This window comes from Halichoeres trimaculatus, unplaced genomic scaffold, assembly GCF_033239565.1.
Source record: "Halichoeres trimaculatus isolate MK-OKI-2021-1 unplaced genomic scaffold, fHalTri1.1 fHalTri1_scaffold_7, whole genome shotgun sequence".
Classification (NCBI taxonomy): domain Eukaryota; kingdom Metazoa; phylum Chordata; class Actinopteri; order Labriformes; family Labridae; genus Halichoeres; species Halichoeres trimaculatus.
In genome coordinates this window covers 14,819,759-14,844,750 of record NW_027437185.1, presented here as the reverse complement: position 1 = coordinate 14,844,750, position 24,992 = coordinate 14,819,759, and the positions used below count along the sequence as shown (strand labels likewise).

The window sequence follows — 24,992 nt, the reverse complement described above, 5'->3', positions numbered from 1 at the left end:
TCACACATGCAACCTCCGTCCTGACCCGAGAGAGCTGGCCAATATGTTTGAGTGTGTGTGGCAGAAAAACAAAGATGGTAAATGATGGAGGGGAGCTGAGTGATAAACGTATGAATGTTAGTGTCTGTAGATGAGGGGAGTAAAAGGAGGAAGGAGGAAAAGGAGGAGGAGGAGGAGGAGGAGGAGGAGAGGGGCAGAAGCTGGAGGAAACCTTCCTCTTATGACACGATTGATTTTCTTTCAGAGGCTTGAGCCTGTCACTACTGAACACTTGGTCCCCCTCGCCTCCTCACACACACACACACACACACACACACACACACACACACACACACACACACACACACACACACACACACACACACACACACACACACACACACAAACTCTGTGCCCTGACCTCCACGTGTGCCTGCTGGTCCATACTGGGTCTAATGACACCGGGGCCTCCCACAGATCAATACCAAACTGTCACTCAGCTGGAGTACACACACACACACACACACACACACACACACACACACACACACACACAGACACACACACACAGACACACACACACACACACACACACACACACAAACACACACACACACACAGGAGTAGTTGGACAGATGCAGACACACACAAGAGCACACGCACATGTAAGGTAGGGTATGCGTTTGCACATTTGTGTATGCTGCAAGCGATGTTTTCTACAACCTCAGCAGATGCCCTCCTCCTCTTCCTCCTCCTCCTCCTCCACCACCCACACACACTCACACACACACACACACACACACACACACACACACACACACACACACACTCACGCACACAAACTGGACCAAAGCCATATTCTCTCTCCTCAGCCGTTTTCTCACCCTCCTGCTCCCTCACACTGAGGGTCTGGGTCCTGATGTAATATTGATGAGCCAGGATGGAGGCCCTATAAAAAGTGAGAGGTCCTTGTGATGGTAAATTATAAATTGTCATCGATTTAACGCCAATGCCCGCACACACACATACACACACACACAAACAGACACACACTCAAACACATCAGAGTAGACACACAGCAGCTCATTTGGCCCTGGAGAGAAGCAGGATAGTCCTTTTCTCCCTCCTCTTGACTAACTTACTCCACGTCATTCACAGCCGTCTTTTCCGCTTTCTTTTCTTCTCCCCCTCCACCAGCCCTTCACTCTCTCCTCCTCCTCCTCAACAATCTCAAGCACCCATCCGCCTCTCTCCATACACATCTCAAGTGCCACTTAGAAAACCAGACTGGGGCTTGAGCCAAACTCTGCTCTCTGTGGTTCTGTGTTTGTGCGACTGTCTGTGTGTGACTTTTTTTTTTCTTCTTTTCTGGCGTCCTGGAGTTAAGATCACAGTAAAAAACACACACACACATACCCACAAATCAGCCCTTTTCTTTTAATTCTGGTCACGCTGGATAATTTATGTCCAACTGCAAATCTGTTGACTGTGAAAATCTCTGGCTAAAAACATTTGTTTGTCTCTGTTAAATCACTAATTATAGGCTGGCACAACACAGGGCAGATGCAGGCTAATTCACCATTAGGCCGTTTGCTGTTTATTAAACTTTTATAATGTGATCACTCTGATAACGACACAATTGTTTCCCTGGGCGTGTGTGATTATACTGTTGTACCCCCTCTGTCCCCTTGTAATGGCTCCCGCCGAGCGTGTGTGTGTGTGTGTGTGTGTGTGTTTGTCCGTGTGTGTATGTATGTGTGTGTCTTGGAGCTTGCGGAGCAGTGTTTTCCATTTCTCATTAGAGTGGCACAGACTCCTGCTGCAGGGTCAATGAAGGGGGAGAGGGTGTGTGAATATGTGTGTGTGTGGATCTGTTTGAAGGGGGAGTGGGGTGGTAATGAGCGCAGGAACATAATACTACGGCGTCCATTAATGCTCTGAGGCAGTGACATTAGGCATACTTAACTAATAGAGCCAGTCTCTGCAATTACCCACTGTTATCTCTGCAGCTTTAGAGGGGAACCGGCTTTAATAAATGTTTGTAGTGATGTGATAAATGCCAGGTTTGCTCGTTTGTAATCTACACTGTGGGACAAGGGGAAGCGGGTGGATCTAATTGTTTTCCTCCGGATTTGAGAACGTGGTTGAATTCAGAGAAGGAGGGAGAGGAAAAAAACTCCTTTACTGAACATTTTCCTGCAGATACATCTTCTCTCTCGGCTCTCAGTGGGGTTCTGTTACAACTGTCCTCCTGTCAAACAGAGAAAAGCAGTCCATACCCGGCGCTCACCGTCACGTCTCTGCCTCCTCTTCCTCCTCTCCTCTCATCTCTCTTTCATCCTGGCCCACATCAGAAGCTCGGCCGTGATTGTGTGTGTAAACATCTTGTCATGCTAACACGGGCGTCATGACAGAAGAGAGACGCGCTTCATTAACAGCGTGCTTGTAAGTTTGTCTTTGTGTTTGAAGGTGTGTGTGTGTGGGCTATATGTCTATCCTTACAAGCGTGTGGGAGTGTTTTTTCTTGAGCTTCAGGGGTCAGCGGTGGAAACGCAGACGAGCTCTTAAAGCGTATTGTACAAATGTGACACAATTTAAGGGCTAACACTCGCCACAATCCTGCAAAAGCAAAATGAATGCCTCTCGCCTTGTTAGCTTCACTCCAAACTTCCTCTCTGAATAACTACCACAACAAATAACTGTCAATTAACAAGCTAGAAATCACCAGCTACAGAAAATACTCAAACAGCTTCCCTGGCTTGCACAGCTCTCAGTCTTTTGGTAGTAAATCTTCCCTGTTTGTGTGAAGACAATAGCCAGAGGAAGAGAGAAAGGGAGTGGTGTAGCAAGAGAGAAAAAGGAGGGTACAGGAGAAAGCGGTGCTGTTAATTGTTTTCAAGAAAAAGGTTGTGAAGGTCTGCACGTTTTGAACTGAATGTCACCTCATGTAAATCACAGCCTCTGTGTTGGAGAAGCCAATAACCGGGATAATTAGTATGACTCTCTCCCGCGCCGCACGCCGAGATCGAGGAAGAACACGCTGCACGCCGAGGAAGAGTGTTCAAACGCAAGGGGAAGACTCCAAGTGTGATTAACCACAAAAACCTCCAGAGTTAAATCTGGAGGTTTGAGTGGGAGGACCAAAAGAAAAGAGACATAGACAGAGGGGCAGAGAGAGGGAGGAAGAAGAGAGACACACATGGATGAAGAAGAAAATCAGAGCGACAAACACAGAAGGAGACGCAGAAGAAAAGGAAACGAGTGAACATTCCTCCCAGTGAGGTCAAGCCACTCGGTAAACAAACAAACAACGTGAGCAGCGCACACACAAAGGAGGTGAGGCGGTGTAAAACAACAAAGTGTCTCAGTCGATTGCCTACGCCTTACTTTGTCTCCCCTCATCAGTTACATAAACACAAACAAAGGCCTTTAAATCCAGCTCTGCTTTTTGATCTGGAACAGTGACATGTGCTTGGGCCTCATTTGTTGATGATTAATGCAAACTATAAAGCATATATCAGAAACTTGAGACTATATCGTCCCTTTGATCCAATAGTGCTGTTGACCATAATTGTCTGCATGTTGACGTCGCTGCTTTACGTTTAATTACGGCGGAGACACTTCCTTGAAGGTTTCCTTTTTTCTTTTAACACCGCAGCTCAAATTAGTCAAGCTCAATGTCACAAAACTAGTATAGAGGAGCAGAAATGAAAAGCTTGAACTTGGAAATAATAAAGATCTAGTCGCTAAATAGTCGACGGTAAGTGTTGTTTTTATGTTCTTACAGAAAAAAAAGGAAGAAAAGGGAAAAATACACATAAAGATGTCGATATTCAAAAGGATCATTCCCATGTTGCTATCACACTCTGTATCTCTCCCTCCCTGTCTCCCCCATGCCGTGCAGGTTTTCCTCCCATTGTGGCGTGTGAAACTGAGAGCGCCGCTCACAGTGCCTGGCCAGCGATCCATTCTTCCTGGACAGATTGATGGAAAACAATCAACAGACTATACATCTTGCGCGGGCACAGCGGGTCACCAGCACTCATCCTGGACACCTGGACCTACATCCTGGGCTACAGCGCTGAGGTAAAGAGCCAGAAGAAGGGGCCGGGACGGAAACTGGCCTGATGGGAAGTGAGACGCCAGGTTTGGCGGGAGGGGGGTATGTTGAGCTGGCATGAAGCGTGCAGTCTGTGTTCTCACTTAGCAGAAGTAATCAGTAAACAATGAATCATCCGTGAGGGCTGATATCAAGGCGGCAGCACGGTGACACGCTGGCTGCTTGGCCTGCTGGGAAAGGAGGCCTGAGTTTCTTCCACTGAGAGGAGCTGGTGTGTCTATTCAATTAGAAGCAGTAACACAGGCAGCCATGTAACACATGGGCTGTGAGACAGAGCACTTAGACTGTCCACACACATCAGAGCGCTGAGAAAACAAAGCAGTGCTCCTGCACACACACACATAAGCATGCACGTCCAAATGTATAGCATCACACCAGGAGGCGCACACTCGCGCTCTTCACGCCTCATTTGAAAAGCAAATTGAGCGCATCTTCTAGGGCGAGTCATGGACTAAATCCTGGAAAACGTTACTCCTTCCTCACTCGCTGCCTCACACACGGTCATACATAAGACCTTTTATATGGTAAATATATCTCCATTCTATTTCAATCCCTTACTATCTCCATCTCTCTCTGTGTCCTGCAATTTCCAACACCAAAAATGTCTGAAATAGCTCTCGGCAAAGTAGGACGCTACTCATTTGGGTCAGCTCTGGCCGGCTGAACCCCTTCATTCTGGGACAGAACAAACACTGACACAAAGGCAGAGGGAACGGCCAAGGAGAGCGGCCAGGTCAGGCTGGGAATGTCGAGCAGTAATGACAAAGCAGTTTGCAGAGGAAAAATAGAGCTCGAACAGCGATATTTACAGCAGCTCTGGCCAAAAATACCCCAAGAACTTTTCACTGTTTTGACATTTGTAAATTACAGTTTATATGGCCTCATAAACTGTTTGTTACCTGTATTCATCTGGGGAGCATTAGCTTAACTACCTATAAAGTGTGATAGCAGCTCTGTTTAGTTTATTGGGGAAAGAATTAAAAAACAACAATGCAACACACACAAACTTCAGCTCACTCATTTACAGTGTGTTCCTCATTATTTCCTCCACACAAAAACAAAAACAGATTGTCTTAATTTAATATTTCATATCATGGAAACTAACCCCGTGTTTACTCTGAGAAGGATGTGTTAATTTTTTTGTGGGGTGTTGGCAAATGAAAGCGAGCCAGTTGTTGGAGGGTGAGAGTGTTGAAGGTCTGCATGAGAAAGAAAGAAGCAGCGCTGCTTTAAAGGCTCCTCGACCTCCAAACTCCCTGCTGTCAATCAGCGCAGCCGTCCGTCCCCTGGGGCCGCGCTTTCCTCCAACCCTGGGGGGGAAACCACCGCAGGGAGAAAAAAGAACACAACCAAACAGATGCAGAGAGCTGCAGGTCAATGTGTGTGTGTGTGTGTGTGTGTGTGTGTGTGTGTGTGTGTGTGTGTGTGTGTGTGTGTGTGTGTGTGTGTGTGTGTAAAATTGTTGCACGCCTGTGGATTCTTATTACTGCGCATGCGTGCGTCTGCATATGTGTTTGTGCACAAGTGTTTATGAGTTTATCTGAAGGTGAGGGAGCTGCATCTGTGTTTGTGAGTGTGTGCGTGTTAGGATGTGTGTGTGTGTGTGTGTGTGAGGCAGATTTGTGAGGCAGCCAGCACCTGAGGGAGGGGAGTTCTGCCTGCATATCGATGAGCCAGCAACTCTTCCTCTTTGCCCCTGAGCCCTGCACAAACACCAGAGCCAGCTCAGGGCCAGTCCTTTTTGAAAGCTGCCCGTAACATCTTCTGCAGCTGTTCCCGCCCCCCAATGAAGAAACAGCAGATCAATGGAGAAAACAAGAATCTTCTTACAAGAAAAAGGCTGCACAGAAATATCAAGGAACAATCTGAAAAGATTATCCCTCCACGACAGAGAGAGATGACAAAACCTGAGCTACTGTAGGCCACAGGGTGTCATGCACTTCTCTTTGTCCCTGAAGGGAAACATAAAGCCAATGATAAATGGACAGAGATACAACAGAAGCAAAACAATAGGATGGAAACGGGAAATCTGGGAAAAGGGAAAACAATTAAGACCTCAACATCCAGACATCAGATGTGACAAAGTCTAGCGAATGTTCAGCTGCACAGTCAGAGCGTTTCTACCTTCTCCCCAACAGTCATGGATATGAAAGTGAAACTAAGCTGAGGGGACGGAAGCTGCTGCCAGTAAACCACATTAGCATCAAATGCAAATGAGAGCGAGGCTAATGGCTGGACAGGTGCAGACTGGGCCTCTAAATGACACACACGCACACACACACAAATTTGCAGCAACACACACACACACAAACACACAAATGAGATGGATGAATTAAACATGGGTGGGCTCGGCTTGGGGGGCTGGCAGGGCTGACATAAAGTCAATGACATACATTATTCACTAGCGCACGTTAGCCCAGCCAAGGCAACACATGACCTCTCACCCCAGGAAGTGCATCCAAACATAACAACCAAAACAATAAGGGGGATCCCCACTTCACAGGGAGACAGAGAGGTGGAGAGTGACAAACAAGATGCGCAGCAAAATGCATGTAATCCTGTAAACACTGCAAGATGCAAAGTTTATTTGTCCCCACCAGATGTGTCAGCTGATCCGGTGTCAAACCAGAACCAGGTGTGAAGCTAAATCAGTCAGAAGATGAACCAAAACCTGGTCCACTGGCGTTAACTACCCACCGTGAAGCTGAGAACCAGCCCGGACTCTGGCTCACAGAACAGGAAACTGTCCGCCATGACATCATCTTCCCCGGGAGGAGCACTTCCTGCCCGACATTCTTCACTCAAGACACACACACACTCGCCAGGAAATGGCCTCTATCAACACATACACACACTCCTGGGGAAATAACCAACACCGGTTCACATACACAAGCACAGACACGCATGCAAGGAAATGGGCCACACTGACAGCAGGCTGCAGGAGTGTGTGCAAATGCAAACATGGGCACACACTCCAAAACAGCTATAAACCTGAAACAACATGGTGTGTGCATGTCAACTCTACACCCAAAACCCCTCCCTGAGTGGAAAGAGGGATCATGGGATACGAAGGGCTATCCAGCGGATCCTTATCTCTGGTCACAGAGAGGTTCCCTCCCCCCTCAGGAGAGGCTCTCCCTGCCAGGGGGACACCCTGCGGCGGGCCTGGGGGAGCTGGATGGGCAGGGAAGATCCAGGGGACACAGGTGGCAGGAGGCAGGAGAGGACACAAGGGGCCGGAGGGACAGTCATACCCCCAAAGAGGATAGAGCTCACAGATTGGGCCACAGTTACAGATGTGCAGAGGAAATAAAGTTCTTTTAGGGGATAAATCGGAGAAAAACGAATACAGGAAGAGGTGAGAGGGAAATGTGTTTGCGATTTGAGGCCCATCGAGGCACATGATAGACCGACTAGCAGTGGCTGCATATGATTAACCCCACGCTAACAGGAGTGATGGAGAGAGGTGGAAGTGGAGGTGGGGGGTTAAGGGCTCCCCTCATATTATACTGCCTCTGTAAGAGGCTGGAGTGGACCACACATGTATCCCTGGGGAAGATATTGAGAGGCGCACGGGAGCTTCTCACCTTTCAGCTGATTTCCATGCCCAGTGTCAAGAGCAGACACAACACATCACGCCAGGGTCTCTGAGTTTCTGAGACTACCCATCCCAGAGGTTAAATACATAAAATATGGAAGTTGTCTCCATCTTCACAGACTGATTCAAATCAGATGGGCTTTGAAATCTCTGCAAATCATTTAGAGATGACAGTGATACTTGTAAAATTGAAAGCTGCTGCAACCATGAGCGCTCCAAACCAAAACAGCATGAAAGCAAGACAGACTGTGGGGGATGTTTCACTCAAAGTCAGTAAAAAAAAATCAAGAAATGTAAAAGTGTTTTTTTTCTCTCATACTCTAAACAAACATGCTTCATAATTAAAATCTGTATCATATTGCTCCTTGTAGACGCTTTCAAGCCCAAACAAATTCTCTTTACCACAGGAGGCGCGATAAAGAGCGAGGCGAGCTAGAGTCTCCCGGTGAGCGCGTACAGTACCCAAAGCGCTGCCGATCCACACTGTACCAGATTTGTTCTCCTAACAATCAAATAAGTTTCTCATTAGCTGACTTTATTTTTCCTCATTCCTGCGGTTTTGCTGCAGTGGCCTGTTTCTCCCGTCTTAACGAGAGAGAGCTAATTAGGCAATCAGACCCATTACTCTTCCAGAAGAGTTAGAGCTAGCCCAGCTAATTAGGGCTGTAAAATCTAATCATCTCTGCGAAACAGCAGAGGGCTAACGAGCCCTTATTTAACGAACTAAATAACTTCAAGGGTGGAGAGGGGCTGCTGATGGTATTTCTTTATGAATTTGAAGGAGGGGAACTCACGGTAATTGAGTCAGTTTCACCCTCACAGTTGTTTGTTTGTTTATGAATCCCTGATTATTACAACTGCCAAGAATATATTGGTACTAAATGAGAAAACGAATAAACCCTCCTCTCCTTATTCCCCTTTAGTGCCCCCCCTCTTTAAACCAAGCCAGCCCCCCTGATCACTCTCCTCTCACCTGACCTATTTTCCTGTCCAGAAAGAGAGCTCGCTGGAGAGGAAAAGGGAGATATTGCTGTTGTTTTCCCTCCTCCTGTTCTAATTTGTTGTTCGTTAATGCTGCCCTCACACCTGAGCCATTGGGCGTCAGGGGAATACCGCTAGCGAGCGACCAAAACACATGCTCAGTGTGGGAAAGCTGCTCTGCAGCAGCTTGTTTCACCGAGGTGGCTCTGCTCAAACTGCAGCAAACTGATGGGAAAGTTTTAATGTAGCAAGGAAGGATGGCGGCCCGGGTGAAGCAGAACCACGGGGTGCACAGATGAGGAAGTCAACAAGTACGCACAGGAGAAAAAACAAAAATCAGAAATGTGGCACAGAGTGATGGGCAGGCGTGTTGTCGAGGCCACGTGGTGGGGTGCAGCTGTCTCAGGGAGCGCTGAGGTGAGGCCTTTCGCTTCACTGGAGCGGAACGAGGGTGGCGCACACACATACACTCACATAAACACACACACACACTCACTCGTATACATACATACACAGGTAAAGAGTGTCTTTTGACAGAGCAGCAGCGAGAACAGGACAGCTGTGTTCATCAGATAGCACAGGTCACTGCCTCATTAACACACACACACAAACACACACACACACTCAAATGTGACACATTCAAATCAGACATACAGCCTAAATAACCCATGATGCACTTCTTCCCTCACCTGAGTAGTTTGGCAGGTTAAAGATCACAAATTACAGCCACGAAAATCAGTGTGTGTGTTTTTTGCTCTCCTTCCTGAACAGAGCAGCCCTAAAGCTACACGCTCCAACAATTGCTCGAGTATAAACAAGTGATTTCCTTCATGGTGTACGTCCACACATGTGCCACACGCATAACACAACTCACTCAGGACTATAAATCTATCTGCCTTTTCTTTTTTCAACACTCGCTGTAAATCATTGGAGCTGCTGCATCAGTCAGAGGTAGTTTATGATGGCAGGAGAAAGGTGTGCGCTCGAAGAAAAGTGTGCACAGGAGTGTGTCTGAGAGTGTCAAAAGCTGCAAACAAGCCCCGGTCTGCACAGAAAGAGATTTATACACAGAAACACACACACACACGTCAGGATGTAGCTGTAACCCTAACTGCTAATCAGCTAAGTCATCAGCCAAACCACACAAACAGTGTTTGACCACACTTGAAGCCGAGCTCCACCGCTCTGTGATTGCTCCTCCTCCTCACACACACCACTGGAATATTATTTACTGCTGTTTCACACGTTTTTTTCTACACACTCGATTAGGGTTTCTGAGATTTAAACAACCTGTGGCCGGCTTTATTAGGCTCACAGGATTTATTCTCACAGCTGAAACATTGGTTTGAAAAGCTTCATCAGAAATTCAGAGGAGAGTTTTTGGATGATTCTGCACAGTCACACGTGTTGTGTTTGCGTTCGTAGATGGTGCAGGATCACATTGTTGGAGGTCAAAGGGCAAAGTCTGCTTACCTGTCGATGATGACAGGGTCTGATGGGGTCTCGTTCCTGTTGCCACAACTCTTCTTATCACAGCATCGACTGCAGAGAGGTGAGAAAAAGAAAGGGGGGAGACAAAGGGGGAGTTAGTAACAGACATGGGAACAACACAAAGAGCAAGATAACATGGAGCAGAGTGAGTGAGAGGAAGCCAGAAGAGGGATACGGGATCGAGAGAAGGGTGTAAGAGGGCGTGAGACTTTTGTGGAGCGAAAGAGTCGGTGTGAGCTGGATTTTTGTCGGGATTGCGAAGGTAAGACCTGGGCTCTCGCGCTACATTTGGTGGGATGAGCGGGTGGTTTTTAGGAAAAGTTTTGAGGAGAGGAGCTCAAGCGGCGTGCTTGAACGAGGCTGGATACAAACTTGAATTAGCCTCCAGGGCTCAGGTTAGCTCCATTTCTGTCAGACATCACACAACCAGACATCTTATGTTCTCTATTTTTCCTCAGTGCTCGTCCCCTCCCTCTATCCCGCCTCACTCTCTCTCGCGCGCTCGTTTTCTCTCTCAGAAGTGGGTCACAGAGTGGTCCCACTGGACCTGGGGAGTAGTGCATGCTGGGTAGAAGGGGGTTGCATACTGATGTGACGAGTCCTTTCTGAATCATTTGACTGCAGCACAAAGTAACAGTGTGTTTTATACCATCAACCCCCCAACCCCCCTAAAAAACTATCATCACGTCTACCTTTTCTTCTGTCTGCTGTGTGTGTGTGTGTGTCTACCTGTGTCTGACTACATGTGTGTGTGTGGGTGATGGAGGAAACACAAAAGAGAGACAGAGAGGGGGAGAAAGGGGGAGAGAAATTGACCCTCCCCCCTACTTTCTTGAGTCCCTCAGGACAGGAGGCTTGGAGAGCCAGATCAGATTTCTGATCTCCAACGTTTCCTGCAGCGTATAAAAACAAGTGGTCCAAATTGCCTCGTGTGATAACCAGGAAGTGGCTTCACTTTGCCATCAGCCATTTTTCTGCACATAACGCTGCATGTATTTCAAAATAACTGGTTTGTTAGGCACAGTGACATGCTGTGTGATGCTTTTATCGATTGTAAATGCACGCGACAGCCCGTGAGATCCATGCTTACTTTAGTATATCTGACTCTGAGTGTGTGTTTCAGTGTGTGTGTGTGAATATGTGTATATTCTGTGTAATTTGAGTCAGACCCCCTTCTGCACATAGCTCACTGTCAGGACACAGCAAACTGCGTGTATTACACAGACTAAGGAGGATGGGTTTGAGTAATGAGCTTTTCCTTGTCCTAATTAGCTGAACATGAGAGGGATGCACACACACACATATACATACACATACACAGACACTGACACACACATCCCTATCAACAGAAATAGGCCAGGGCCTGGCTCCCCAACCCACTTTGAACAAAATGATAAGATTTTTATTGTAATTTAGCAGCACTGCTCTCATCTTAGTCCTGTCTTTACACCAGCAGGGACAACTCAAACGTGAGAACGACGCACAAAAAAAATGACCGCTGGACCAACATCACACAGTAGTAGGTGTGTGTTTTTAGTCTTACCTGCACATGATCTCATGGGTCAAAAGGACGCGGCACATCTCTGGGTTTTTATCTTGGCCTTCATAGACGATCGCCTTGAAGAAAAGAAGTGAAAAAATTAAATAAATGCGATTCATATTTTATTATTGCGGCATGCTGAAAAAAGAAAATAGTGAACCACGTTGCATTGGCAAATAAAAAACAGATAAGTGTGTGCGTGTGTCTTTCATCTGGGAGCAGTGTTGTCTATCTGGCAAATGTGTGTATCGTGGGAATCCAGTCCTCCTGAGCAGAACGCTCTGTTCTGACAGAGACAGTCACAGAGAAAGCATTAGTGTGTGTGTGTGTGTGTGTGTGTGTGTGTGTGTGTGTGTACTCCTGAGCGTGCATATGTGTTTGTGCGTGCACGTATGTTTATATGCTGTGTACAGTGAGCAGTTGGACTGCCAGACTGGAGTATAGTGCACCATCTGGTCCATACAGCACCGCGTCCAAAATTCTAGTCTGGTTACCCCTCCAACCCCACTCAACATGCTCTCCAGGGTTGTGATCACCCTGCACACACACACACACACACACACACACACCAATAAACATGCAAACACATACACACACCCACATGCACGCGTGCTCATGCATTTGCACAAACAACATCCCCTCCTACTCCTTTCATTCTAAGGCAAACTCTCTTCAAGCCTAATGGCACTAGAGGCAGAATTGGCAAAACAAAAGACCTGATATCAAAACAGCGTATTTTCTTCACTATCTAAATCATCCAAATGAAGAATTCCCTCAGTGTGTGTCAGCCCACATGTGCTGCTCTGTATTTCTTTGTGTGATTGAATTGGCCATAACACACTCAGGGATAGTTTGTTCTGTTTCACATTGAGGAAATGAGGGTCAAGGTCCTCAAAGAGTGAGCTGGCATGCATCACTGTCTCTCCCAAATGCTAACACACAACAGCTTCTGCAACTCTCCCACATATTCACACACTGCAATCACAAAACCACACCGACTTCCACACACATACACATTTACTACCTGAGGCTTGTAAAAACACACACACACACACACACACACACACACACACACACACACACACACACACACACACACACACACACACTTGATCCCCTCTTTCTGGAGAGTATGAGGACACATGTCCTCTACTTTTCTGGGCCTCTGTAAATGTATTCCACAGGTAAGACAGGTCGTTTATCACGCCGGCTGTGCTGAGCTGAAGTTGAGGGTCTCAGACACAGGCATGCAGCAGGGCAAGGGGGGAGTGAGGCGGAGGAGGAGGAGGAGGAGGGGGGAAGTGTGGGCAACATTTAAACCAACATCCAAACACTTGAGTTCCTGACATTAAATTCAAATCTCTTACCTGTTTAGTCATCGAGTCGATGAGTCGAACATACAGGTCCTGCTCTGTTCTGATGCCTGCAGACAGAAAAAGGAAAAAGTAACTAACAGGTTTCAAATCACATCTGAGGCTCTGCTTTCACCACTTTGGGGGATATTTTACAAGATTTATTCATCTGACTTCCCCTGTGAGTCTTTATAGAAGCTGAATGAATACAAACTGGAACTGATGACTTTCAGAATTTGGTGCAGACTATTTTTTTTTCCAAGAACTTAAACTCCAAATTTCTGTCTTTACTCTTCTTAGATTGCACATTTAAGCCAATGTTGTGCAAATGGTCAAAGCAGAGGGAACCCTTTCCAAATGATAATCTTAATTAATTTTCAAATTTAATAAAACTGAAAACTTTGAAAAAAAAAATCCCCACACACAAAAGATAGCATGGAAAACATTGTATTTTGCTGCCTTGCATTGTGTGTTTTTGCAAAAGTAAACATTTTTTATTTTTTTTTTAAGTGTATGCACTAACATTATAATAATAACTACTAATATTACAATAATTAAATAGATAAAAAACAATATTGTGCAGATAAAACATTTAAATGAGAAAGCATTGCTATTGCACGATTTAAAAAACAAAAACTGATTTTGTAAAACGGTCAGTGAAGTGACCTCCTGAAACATGAGTTTCCTCACTTAGTTTCCTCTCGCCGGTTTGTCGGATCATTCACTGACTGCTTTTGTTTTTGCTCCATAAAAATGATGGAAGCCAAACTCACCGTTACTGTAGAGGAGCTGGAGTCTATAATGGATCCCATTGTTGGTCTTTTCCCCCGTCGTTTCCTATGAAAATTAAACCAAACAGAGCCGAGTCACAGCAAAGCAAACCCTCTCCTCCTGGGACTCTTTCCACAACTCTTTACATTATTCACATGCTCCGTCTCATTTTCATTCATTCATTCATTTCGTTTCACTCTAAAAACTTGGGGGAAAGGAATGTCTTTAAAGTTGACTCCTTTTTATTTAGCTTCAATTTCATGTAAAAAGAAATTCTTGATTTTCTTATGTTTGAAAAATTCCCATTGACGAATAGCCTTGTTTACAACTTAAGTGACTCACATTTGAAATGCCAACTGTTTTAAAATGTTGCTACAAAAGCAACACATTTAAAATAATAATCAGCTTTTATTTCCTAATTTGAGAAGTCATATCGAAATATTAAAATATGTCAATAAAATTGACCAAGATTTGGGTCAAACGTGCTTTTAAAGGAACCTCCTTGAAAACAAGTCTGCACAGTTAGAGGGTCCACCTTTAAAATATTTTTTTTTCTAAAATAAATAAATAAATAATATGCAAAGTAGACACACATTAAACGCCCCTAAAAAGTCAATAATACACTGATAGTAATGATCGATTTAAAAAATCAAAAATCAGACAGACACCACCTGCAGGAATAGACAACCCGCTGTGCTCAGCTGCCTTAAATTCAATACTAGCAGAGGAGACTCTGCGGGAAAGTCTTCGTACACCACGTTTACATTTTTAGTTAAATTTAAAGCATCTAAAGTTTTTGATTTTGATAACAGTTACAGTTATCAAAAGTTGGTAAATATTTCAGGAATCCACATCACAAAATCACGACATGAAGTCTTCTGGACGCATGAGCCCTGCTGTGTGCGTCTGCTCACTTTGTTAACACACGTCTGGTAATTTATTTCTTTATTAGCAGGCCGCTGGACCGTGTCTCCGATCAATGTGTGCAATACAACCTAGATTATTTCTAATAAATTCTCCTTTATGAAAAAAAAAAAATTCTAAACTCACCTTTTCCTTCTCCACGAAGTCCACAAAGGTTGTTCTCTCTATTTCCACCGGCTGACCCTGCCTGTCATATAAAGCCAGCACGAAGTGGAAGAAGTTGGACTTGCGGAGGTTGGAGGGCGGCTGCTTCTCGAAGTGTGCCCGAGCAAGACCCACTCCGCTGCGGACACAAGCACAAACCGGCACCGGACACAACAACAGCTATTAAAATACATTCACTCCTTCAATATGTAACACAGAAAGAGCTGCAAGACACGGCCGCATGTTTCCAACACTGTCCTTCTAAATGTGTGTGTTTTTATAAATGGATGGTTAAAGTTAAACATCCCTCTTATGCGCACAAGCGCCCTTTAAAGGTTATTCAACATTAATGGAGCAAATATGTTTACAATTATTCAGCTAAGGGCAGAAATTGGTTGAACAAACACTGATTCATATTAAAAGATAATTTAGACAGAGCAGTTGTTCTCATGCCGGCTGAATTCTTGTCCATAAAAGCCCATAATTCCTATTTCCACTTTCACCGACGTAGCATTATTTAGAAATTAATTTCACTTCATTGAAATTTGGAACTCTTCTTTCAGGTTGGAAAAGAAATATTTAAGAGGTTTTTTTTTATTAGATTAACCCTTAACCAGAAAAAGTACCAACCACCGCTGTGAACAGAAAATCTACAACACAAACTCACAGCACACAAAGTTAATCTAAGCCTAAAAAGTGCTTCGAGCGAACTGTGCTTTCCGTCCAGAAGTGCATGCTTCTACTTTGAGCCGCATTATTTAATCATGTTGTATATTAAGCTCAAAAAAACTTCTAAAGCCAGCAGAAACATTGGTTATCCAACAACTGCGTCCTCAGGGGACGTGCGCTGCCCCAAGTGATACAGCCGCTCCGTCTTTAACACCGACGATCTTTACGCGCGCTCCCCCCCACACAGGTCTCCACGCCCCGGTGTCAGCGCAGCGCCAAGACCGCCTCAGGCTCACCTCTGGGCGGCTGTGTTGGCGTCCAGAACTCCGGCGCCCTGCATCCATGTCCGAACCGCGTTCATCCCGGCCACCATGGGCTCCTCTTTCATACTACTCCCACTCCTCTGGATAGTCTCGTGGATGCCAAACATCAAAACGCACCTTCACACCGTCGCTATCTCTCTCTCACTCTCTCCCTACTCTCTCTCTATCCTCCTCTCCTTGGCTCCCTCCTTTTCTCTCCCTACCTCCCCTCCTCTTGCGTCTGTTTGATCGCGCTGTCAGAGGAGCAAAGTGGCGTGGTCTTTTTCACTTGGCGTTTAGTTGCGCGTGTGTTTTCTTAAAGTAAACAAAAGATGCGACATGTGGAAGGAAAAAGGGGAGCTGTCAGCATCCAGGGTTAGCTGCACCTCATGTCAGCGACTCCAGAAGAAAAAAAAAGAGAGGGGGAAGCTGCAGCTGTGAAGATGAACAACGTGAGAGCGATGAAAGGGGAAGCGCAGGATGAGAGGCTGCGCTGAGTTGGCGACAGTCCTCCGGATCAAGGTGCAGCTGACAAAAACACGCGCAAAATGTCACTTTTTTGCAACAAACAGTCCACAGTGAGAAAGAAAAGCCAAGGGAGATGAAACACCTTCTCCTTTACAAAGTCTTCTCCTCTGCTCAGAGAGATGAAACGGAAGATTACGCGCAATTAAGAGGCAGTCCTGGGCAGTAGCGTCTCCGCTTCTCGTCAGCTCCAGCTCGGGTGATTTGCGCTCGATTCTTCCCTGAGGAATCACTTTGGACCATCTCTGGGATGCCAAACAGGAGAGAGAACTAGTAGGTGAGGGAGGCGTGGTCTAGGAGACGAACAGCCACGCCCCCAAACACAGTTAATAACACGGACAATCAGCTGTCCACCAACCCGACCAGCACGCTGCTTCTCCGCCCGCCTGCCTGCTGTCCCCGCCTCGTCCCACGCAGCGTCCCGCCCCGGCCACTTAGCCAGAAGCTGTGCACGGTGTGTGTGTGTGTGTGTGTGTGTGTGTGTGTGTGTGTGTGTGTGTGTGTGTGTGTGTGTGTGTGTGTGTGTGTGTGTGTGTGTGTGTGTGTGTGTGTGTGTGTGCAAAAGTATGTGCGTCTCCGTCTGCATGTGTTTGGAGTTGACAATTAATGCATTCACGACTATCAGACATGAACTCAAGGGAGGGCATTAGTTTAATCCACGCAGTTTGCCCGCTGAGGCTAAAGGGCAGAGTGAAGGCTTGTAACATCCATCGTCTGTTTGCTGCCGTGACACTTGAGCTGCTGCTGTGAAAATGTGTTCGCATCATGTCTGCAAAACAAGACCAAACACATTCCGATCACTTTTTCCATGAGCAGTGACAAAAATGTTTTTAATGTGAAAGCAGCTTGCAACAAAAGAAACGAATACTTACTCTGAATTGCACTCTGTCCTTTTTTCAGATGTCTGTATTTGTCCAACACCAGAGAAATTAGCTGCCATTAATGTTTGTTTTCACTTAAGTACGCAAGTTTTTTTTTTCTTTTTGAAAAAACACAACACAACTCAACATTTCAAAAAGAACTGAAATGTTTTATTTTCTCCCAGGAAAAGAAACAACAGTCTAAGTGCTCATTCAGAGTATCAACTCAGGCAGATTAGGAGCTTCAGAAAGTTTCAGCTTCACCAAAAAGCCTGGCAGCCGCTGCGCACATTTTTCTGTTCAGCCCGATGGTTTGAAACGAGCTTTGATTAGATGCATTACAGAAATCTTGCGGGACTAAGTGCTGAATCCAACATAAATACAAGGATTACAGCTAAACTCTGCTGTGTCTCGCTGTCCAAATTTTGCAGCCAGTCTAAAATTATTGCTCAAGAACAATAATTTCGAAAAAAAAATGCATGAACTAAATATTTGCATGGCAGCTCACAGACCCGTGAAAATGCACAGTGGGCTCACATGCATGAAAAGTGCACAGCAAAGACCAGCTTTGCAGAAAGTGAGTATGTTCGAGCTCTCCTCATCAGTCCTGCTTCCCACTTCATCGTTCCAGAGTCTGTGCTAAATTGTTAAATTGAATTGTCCAGGGGCCATCTGTTCGATAAGTACTGTTTGGTTTCTTCTAATGAAATGAGAAGAATGAGAAAGAAGCTTCGGTTCATCAGGGAAGAGTGTTGCAAAAAATTAAGATTTTATCAAGAACTGTTGGATGAATCAGTGACACGTTGATGTTATTGGGATCCATTTAGTTCGACTACATAATTAAGAGCCCAGATGAAAAGCACCATCCTCAGATATTAAGCTTATTTTTGTAATTCTTTGATTTCAAATGAGGTTTTTCTCAAATCTGAGCTTTTTTTTAAAAGTTACATATCCAAACCTTTGTGCACCCAGAGGACTCAGGATTATCTCAGGCACTTTTTGATAAATGCCATAAACGGTCAAGCTCTTACTCCTCATCCCCGAAATCACCTCATCATTGTCTATATTTGTTTATTCATGTCTCCTGCTGGGGGAGGAGAAACGTGAGCTTTCCACCACGTGAGTACACCATACAATAAATAGTGATAAATAAAAGCAGCGGGAAACAAAATGTCTCTCACACTCACACTGCCGCACTTTGACGCACACACTCACGTCCGCACACGCGCTCAGAGTTATCCTTCAGCACATTTGTTTGATTGTGGCCGGCTCTCGCGCCATCATCTGTCTGCCTTGGTCGGCATGCGGGCCCGCGCGAACCCTCAAGGCCCCTTGGGGTGGCATATATTTATATCCCCGAGCACCAACAAACACTGTTAGCCCAAATATCACTGTCTCCATATCCAGAAACACAGATGTCAGCTGGGGCCTGCTGATCCCGCCATGTTAATACTGTGATTTACTAACTCCATGGCACCCGGACAGAGAGGTTTGCAATAATATCTCTGGCCATTACGCATAGGCGGGAATTCGCGCGCCATGTAAACGATGCAAAGGTGTGTGTAGAGTAGTGTGTGTGTGCGAGTGGTTTTAATTCTAGTGTCCACATATGGGGAGACCATTAAAATTCTCCGCGTTATAACTCTATTGGACATTTTGAAGTGAGGGATCAGAAAGGAGCAGTACGCGCAGCCGTCCGCTTCCTGTATAACCAGCAGATGTTCCCGTAAATCAAAAGGTTGGGCTGATGATAATAATGGCCTGATTGAATTGAAGACTCATAAAAAATGACTAGTTGTAAAAATCAGACATATGCTTAGGAGAATGGGCCTTATGTCCAACAATATGCTCTCTGCGAGACATTAAAGAAGACAAATATAGATGTTAAACGTCCAATATGTAGACATGATACCAGCAGAATGTGATGTGATGGATAACTAAACAAAAGGGAATTTTACGAGTGAATAAATGACTACCCTGACATTAAAGGGAATATTTAATTTCTGCCGAGCTACAGAGAAAAGCTGTGTTGAAAATAAGAACGCTGGGAATAGAGGAAAACTGAGCCAGTCCCACGTATTAAAACATGGATAAATTTCTATTCAAATATTAATTTTTACGTTTAAAGCGTCACATCCCTAACACCTCTAACGATGACCTCTTCTTTTATATAGCCCGCAGTTTTAACGTGCTGAAACCCTGTTCACTGTATTTGGTGCAATGTTGCCATCTAGTGGCTGTAAAACGACATTGCATGAGTTCATGAGTGATAAACGTTTGAATGTCAGGTTTTGTGGGAAAGTTGCATTAAATAAAAAAATGGGGGGAAATGCCGTTTCATACTAAAAAAAATGCTTCATGATCGGGGTTTTCTGCTTCAAGTGCTCCCAGACCTGTTTGGCTTTGGCTCAATTAGATGATTCAATGCATAATCACAACTCCTCTTTACTATGTATAAAGTTTTGTTCCCATAAGTCAGAGAGATGTTGGTTGATAGAAGTCTCTTTTGAGGTCTTAAAGAAGCTAAATTTAACCGATATGTTTGTCCATGGGTCGTGATCCACTGGACCACAGGGAATTGTTTTTTTTTTTCTCCATTTGACTCTGGGAGCCAAGTTTGTTCAGGAAATAAGCAAGTAATAAAAGGTCAGATTAAAGCAAATCTTGGAGAAATAAACAGTACTGTGCAAAGTTTTTATGATTGTTCCTATTTTCTTTACACCAAGGCTTCTTACAAATAAACACATCACAGTCCGCTGTGATTTTAAATGCTCTTTTTCCTGTTTTGATTCTTTGTATGCAGTCAGACAGCTCACAGTTTGTGCCACAGCAACAGCAGGACACAAAGATCCTGGCAGCTTTTAAATGAAGATTTTTGTACTTATCTTTCTTGGAGACAAAGCTACAGATGCAGCTCTTTCATGAACACCTCTACACAATGTAATTGATGTTATTAACAATGATACCGCTGATATAAGGATGTCTTTGAGACTTATTCGGATATTTATAATTACAACAAAATAAATCACAAAATCTGTCTGTCTCCATACAAACTATCAGCACACATCTGATAAGTCATAAAGCTACTTTTTGTCACTTAGTAAAAGTGTGTCCACCAGTTTTGATTATTAACTCTCACATTCACACACTGGATGTGTGTTGAGGAAGTGCAGGATCTGAGGTTTCTCTGGGTTCAACATTCTACTTACATTTTGAGTGTTTGTAAAACCCCAATTCAAGTTTCATGGTGACCACCTCTAGGTACTAAACATGCTAAGACTCTTTCACTGTGTCAGTCATGCAAAAAAGAAGAAGTGAAGATTGAAAAATGACCAGTGTTTTATTTCTTTTTTTTTTTTTTTTGCCCAAAGCCCTTTTGTATGAACTTACGTTGCATATTGCATTACGAAATTAACAACCAAAAAACTTAAGAAATATTAATTCCCAGTCCTTCAACTTCTGTAAGAAACTTTTAGCTGGTTTTTATTTATGGACCCATATGGGTAAAGTGGTACATCTTAAGTTATCTTTTCTGTCCTGTACATTAAATAGGATATGTTAGCAGTGTTGTCTACCACAAAATCTCATCCTGCTTTCTTTAAACAGTCAAATACATTACTGATAAAATATTTACTAGGGCTGCACGATTATCGCAATCGCAATGTCAGCACATGCAATTCAAATTTTTCTGAACCCTCAGCCAATTCATGCCTTAAATTCTGTCACAGAAGAGCTGCTGCTGATGCTCTCATTTGCTCCTGTGAGTTTGACTCAGGTATTTAACAGCTCCAACAGAGAAAAAGAGGTCCGTCAACAAATATTTCTTGCTCCCTCTCTCTCAGAAAGATAAGTTCAGTTTGCCATAAAGTGGCACCACGAGACCTGCACCAGCAGAACCCCAAGACTGTGAATCCACTGAGCTTTAACTCTGCTTTATAGCTGTGTGAAACAACCAGACCATATGCTGACATTCATGTCCTCTGAGAAACGTGAAGTTGATTATTTAAGAACACGTGAAGTGACTCATATTGTTTGCATGGAAACACACACACACGCACACAAAGAGAGAGGGAGTGAAAGTAAAGCAAAGGTCTTGACTGACTCAGAGCACTAACAAGGATCTTTTAAGCTTTCTCACAGTCTGAGTTTCCCCATTTTAAAACCCTTTGCCTGACACACGCTCATGACTGTAATGTGAAATATATGAAAATATTTAAGATATCGATTGAGACCATCCCATTAAACATCATGTAGTTAAATCTATTACAAACTTAGAGCTGATATCTTGGTAATATTTTAAACAAATACTGGAACAGTCACTAGCTACTCATTATACACAGCAAAACCTCAAAACGTAGAGTGCAATGGTCTCATTCATGGTAAAAAATGTCGTAATACAGACAAAATTCACCTGACTAACTCAGAAAATGTATGATTTGGACATTTTAAGTAAAAAAAACACCTGAATTGCTCGTGGTAAATCAACAAGCTGATGATAAAAAAAATGAATTCTGAAGTTTGATGATCTATGAGATTATTCTTATTTGAAAAAAACTTGTTGTGTGTATTTTCTTGAAGCAGTTTTTCTTTTTTGATAATTACAAGCAATTCATTCCTTTTTTTTGGCAATCTTAAATAAGTTGTTTTCAGGACTTGCCAAGCAAAACTGCTTTGTTTTGAGTTTTAAGCTCGGATATTTCTTCTCATAAAGTTGATTAAATAACTATTTTATAACTGCAGGTATTTAAAAAAACGAAAGCTTGGACCCTGGGAATCTGATTGAGCTGTTTTTCAGTTTTTGAACAATCAACAGTTGTAGCTTAACTCTTTATCAATCAATCAATATACACTCACTGGCCACTTTATTAGGTAAACCTGTCCAAGTGCTCATTAATGCAAATTTCATATCAGCCAATCACATGGCAGCAACTCATTGCATTTAGGCATGTAGACATGGTCAAGACGATCTGTTGCAGTTCAAACCGAGCATCAGAATGGAGAAGAAAGGTGATTGAAGTGTTTTTGAACTTGGCATGGTTGTTGGTGCCAGATGAGCTGGTCTGAGTATTTCAGAAACTGCTGATCTACTGGGATTTTAACCCACAACCATCTCTAGGGTTTACAGAGAATGGTCCCAAAAAGAGAAAGTATCCAGTGAGCGGCAGTTCTGTGGGCGTAAATGTCTCGTTGATGTCAGAGGTTAGAGGAGAATGGCCAGACTGGTTGGAGCTGAGAGAAAGGCAACAGTAACACTGGCTACAACCGAGGTCTGCAGAAGAGCATCTCTGAACACACAACACGTCCAACCTTGAGGCAGATGGGCTACAGCAGCAGAAGACCACACCGGGTGCCCCTCCTGTCAGCTAAGAACAGGAAACTGAGGCTACAATTCACACAGGCTCACCAAAACTGGACAATAGAAGATTGGAAAAACGTTGCCTGGTCTGATGAGTCTGGATTTCTGCTGCGACCTACTGGTGGTGTAATGGTGTGGGGGGTATTTTCTTGGCACACTTTGGGCCCCCTTAGTACCAACTGAGCATGATTTAAAGTCCACAGTCTACTTGAGTATTGTTGCTGACCATGTCCATCTCTCTATGAGCACTCATCTTCTCATCTTCTGATGGCTACTTCCAGCAGGATAACGCTCCATGTCATAAAGCTGGAATCATCTCAGACTGGTTTCTTGAACATGATAATGAGTTCACTGTACTCAAATGGCCTCCACAGTCACCAGATCTTAATCCAATAGAGTACCTTTGGGATGTGATGGAACGGGAGATTCTCATCATGGATGTTCAGCTGACAAATCTGCAGCAACTGTGTGATGCTATCATGTCAATATGAACCAAATTCTCTGAGGAATGTTTCCAGTTCCTTGTTGAATCTATGCCACGAGGATTAAGGCAGTTTTAAAGGCAAAAGGGGGTCCAACACGGTACTAGTAGGGTGTATCTAATAAAGTGGCCAGTGAGTGTATATACAGTATGTTTGATGCCAAAACTAAACTCAAAGACTTTTACCGCTGTACCCATAGGATCAATTAACTGTGAGATATACTTCTGTGAACATACTGATACTAAGTGTGTTCAGTTTTCACTTCAGTAAGTCCACATAGCATTCATTACATCTGTCACAGCAGCTCTCCTTGTTCATCACCTTTGACTTTCTGAATTGGGGGGAAATTGATTAACTTAAATAACATTGACAAAAGCTGTGAAAACTGCTTCCTGTCAAATAAAAAAATAACTTTAAAAAGTCAGGGGTGTCACGTTTAAGACGTTTGTTACCCCTGAAAGTGTTTACATCACTTGACCTCTTCCCCTTTTCATGAAGAGGGAAGTGAAGTCAAGATCCACCACAACCACCTGCTCGCTCTGAGCAAATACTGGGATGAATAGTTCACTACTTTAGAGGTGTTTGGGTTTTTCATACATGTGAAATGGGATTTTGATTATTAATAAGTCTTTGTGTACACTTTGTTTATTACTAAGCTGGAAATTTGACGGCGTTGTATATGATCTTAATCTTTTATATCTCATAGGTTCACAGAATAGTGATGCTTCGAAGGGAACAATGAGAGAGCTGTCAGCGTCTTTATCCACTTTGCAAAAATTTCATCATTTTTTACAACTTTAGCAGTGAAAATATATATTAGTAAAGAAAAATATTCTTATTTTATTTATTTAGCATTTACTCCTTAGTTGTCTTTATTTCTTTGTACTTTCTATTACTGCTCTGTTATTACTTTGTGAATGCTGGCACTGAATTCACCAAATTTCCTCCTGGAACAATTAATATTCCTGGAATAAGTATTTCTGATTGTTCTGTTCTGTGTGGAACTACAAGATACTGTCATGAATTTAGGATTGATCCATTTTTTTAACATCCTTACTTGAAATAATTTAACATTTTGGTCATATTCTAAGTCAGGGCTATGATAACAGGGTGATATTGCATCATTTTTATGAGTCAACAAAAGGTCTGTTGTGTCAAAGGTGGTTGGATCAGCTGACACTGTTAAAGAACTATGGATGGGTCACAACCATTGGAAGACTGAGTCACACTTTCATCTTTATTTGAGGAAACAAACCAATGATTGTTACCGCAGAAACTGGTGCTGTAGCCTTTAAGAGAGCAATGCCCTGGAGTGGTATTTTAGACTCAATGCTGTATTTCCCTAAAGGGATGTCTGAATCAAAGCACATAGAGGAACTCTGTCTGAGAGATCAGTTTTCAAATTACAGTACATAGTTCGGGAATTCTAGTTTGTCTATGTGATCTTTGTACCCTGGTTTACTCTTTTTCTGTACGATCAATTGACTGAAAACTTGATTTCAGGGTTGTCAGCTGTCACTTTATAAATCTACGACACAACCCTTTTGACTTTTTTAAGGTTTGTGTTTTAGTTTGTCTTATAAACTGATATTTTAATCACAAGGACAGATAAAGAGAGAGCAAGAAAATCACAACACAAAAACTACATATGTCTCTTGGCGTGTGACAGAGGAAATACCGCACATGCCATATCTTCTTTCACAGAGCGGACATACTACAAAGCTGAAAGACAGTGATTTGTTTTCAGAGTGAGCAGACCAGTTTCCAGCAAAAAGCCACACTCTTACCTCACAGTCTGGGAAAAAACCAACAAGATGATGTTGTTTGAGGGTCAAATATTAACCATTATTGATGTTTCTGTTCTCTAACAAAGGTACAAGGTAAAGGTTCAGATATCA

The 24,992-nt window shown here is 43.7% G+C and overlaps 1 protein-coding gene across 2 annotated transcripts in view; it reads right to left on the bottom strand.

Moving 5' to 3' along the window:
• Window positions 1–16,653, bottom strand: part of LOC141793199 (transcription factor COE1) — a 54,022-nt gene extending 37,369 nt beyond the window's left edge. Inside the window, exons 1-6 of one of the 2 annotated variants that reach the window (XM_074673693.1) lie at window positions 15,866–16,653; window positions 14,883–15,039; window positions 13,835–13,898; window positions 13,077–13,132; window positions 11,713–11,786; window positions 10,152–10,220 (exon numbers count right to left, since the gene is read on the bottom strand). In XM_074673693.1, coding sequence (XP_074529794.1) covers window positions 10,152–10,220; window positions 11,713–11,786; window positions 13,077–13,132; window positions 13,835–13,898; window positions 14,883–15,039; window positions 15,866–15,999 — 554 coding nt within the window. In that variant the 5' untranslated portion in view covers window positions 16,000–16,653. The remainder of the gene's footprint in view (window positions 1–10,151; window positions 10,221–11,712; window positions 11,787–13,076; window positions 13,133–13,834; window positions 13,899–14,882; window positions 15,040–15,865) is intronic. The other variant, XM_074673692.1, reaches the window with a different exon arrangement.
• Between the last annotated feature and the right edge of the window lie 8,339 nt (window positions 16,654–24,992).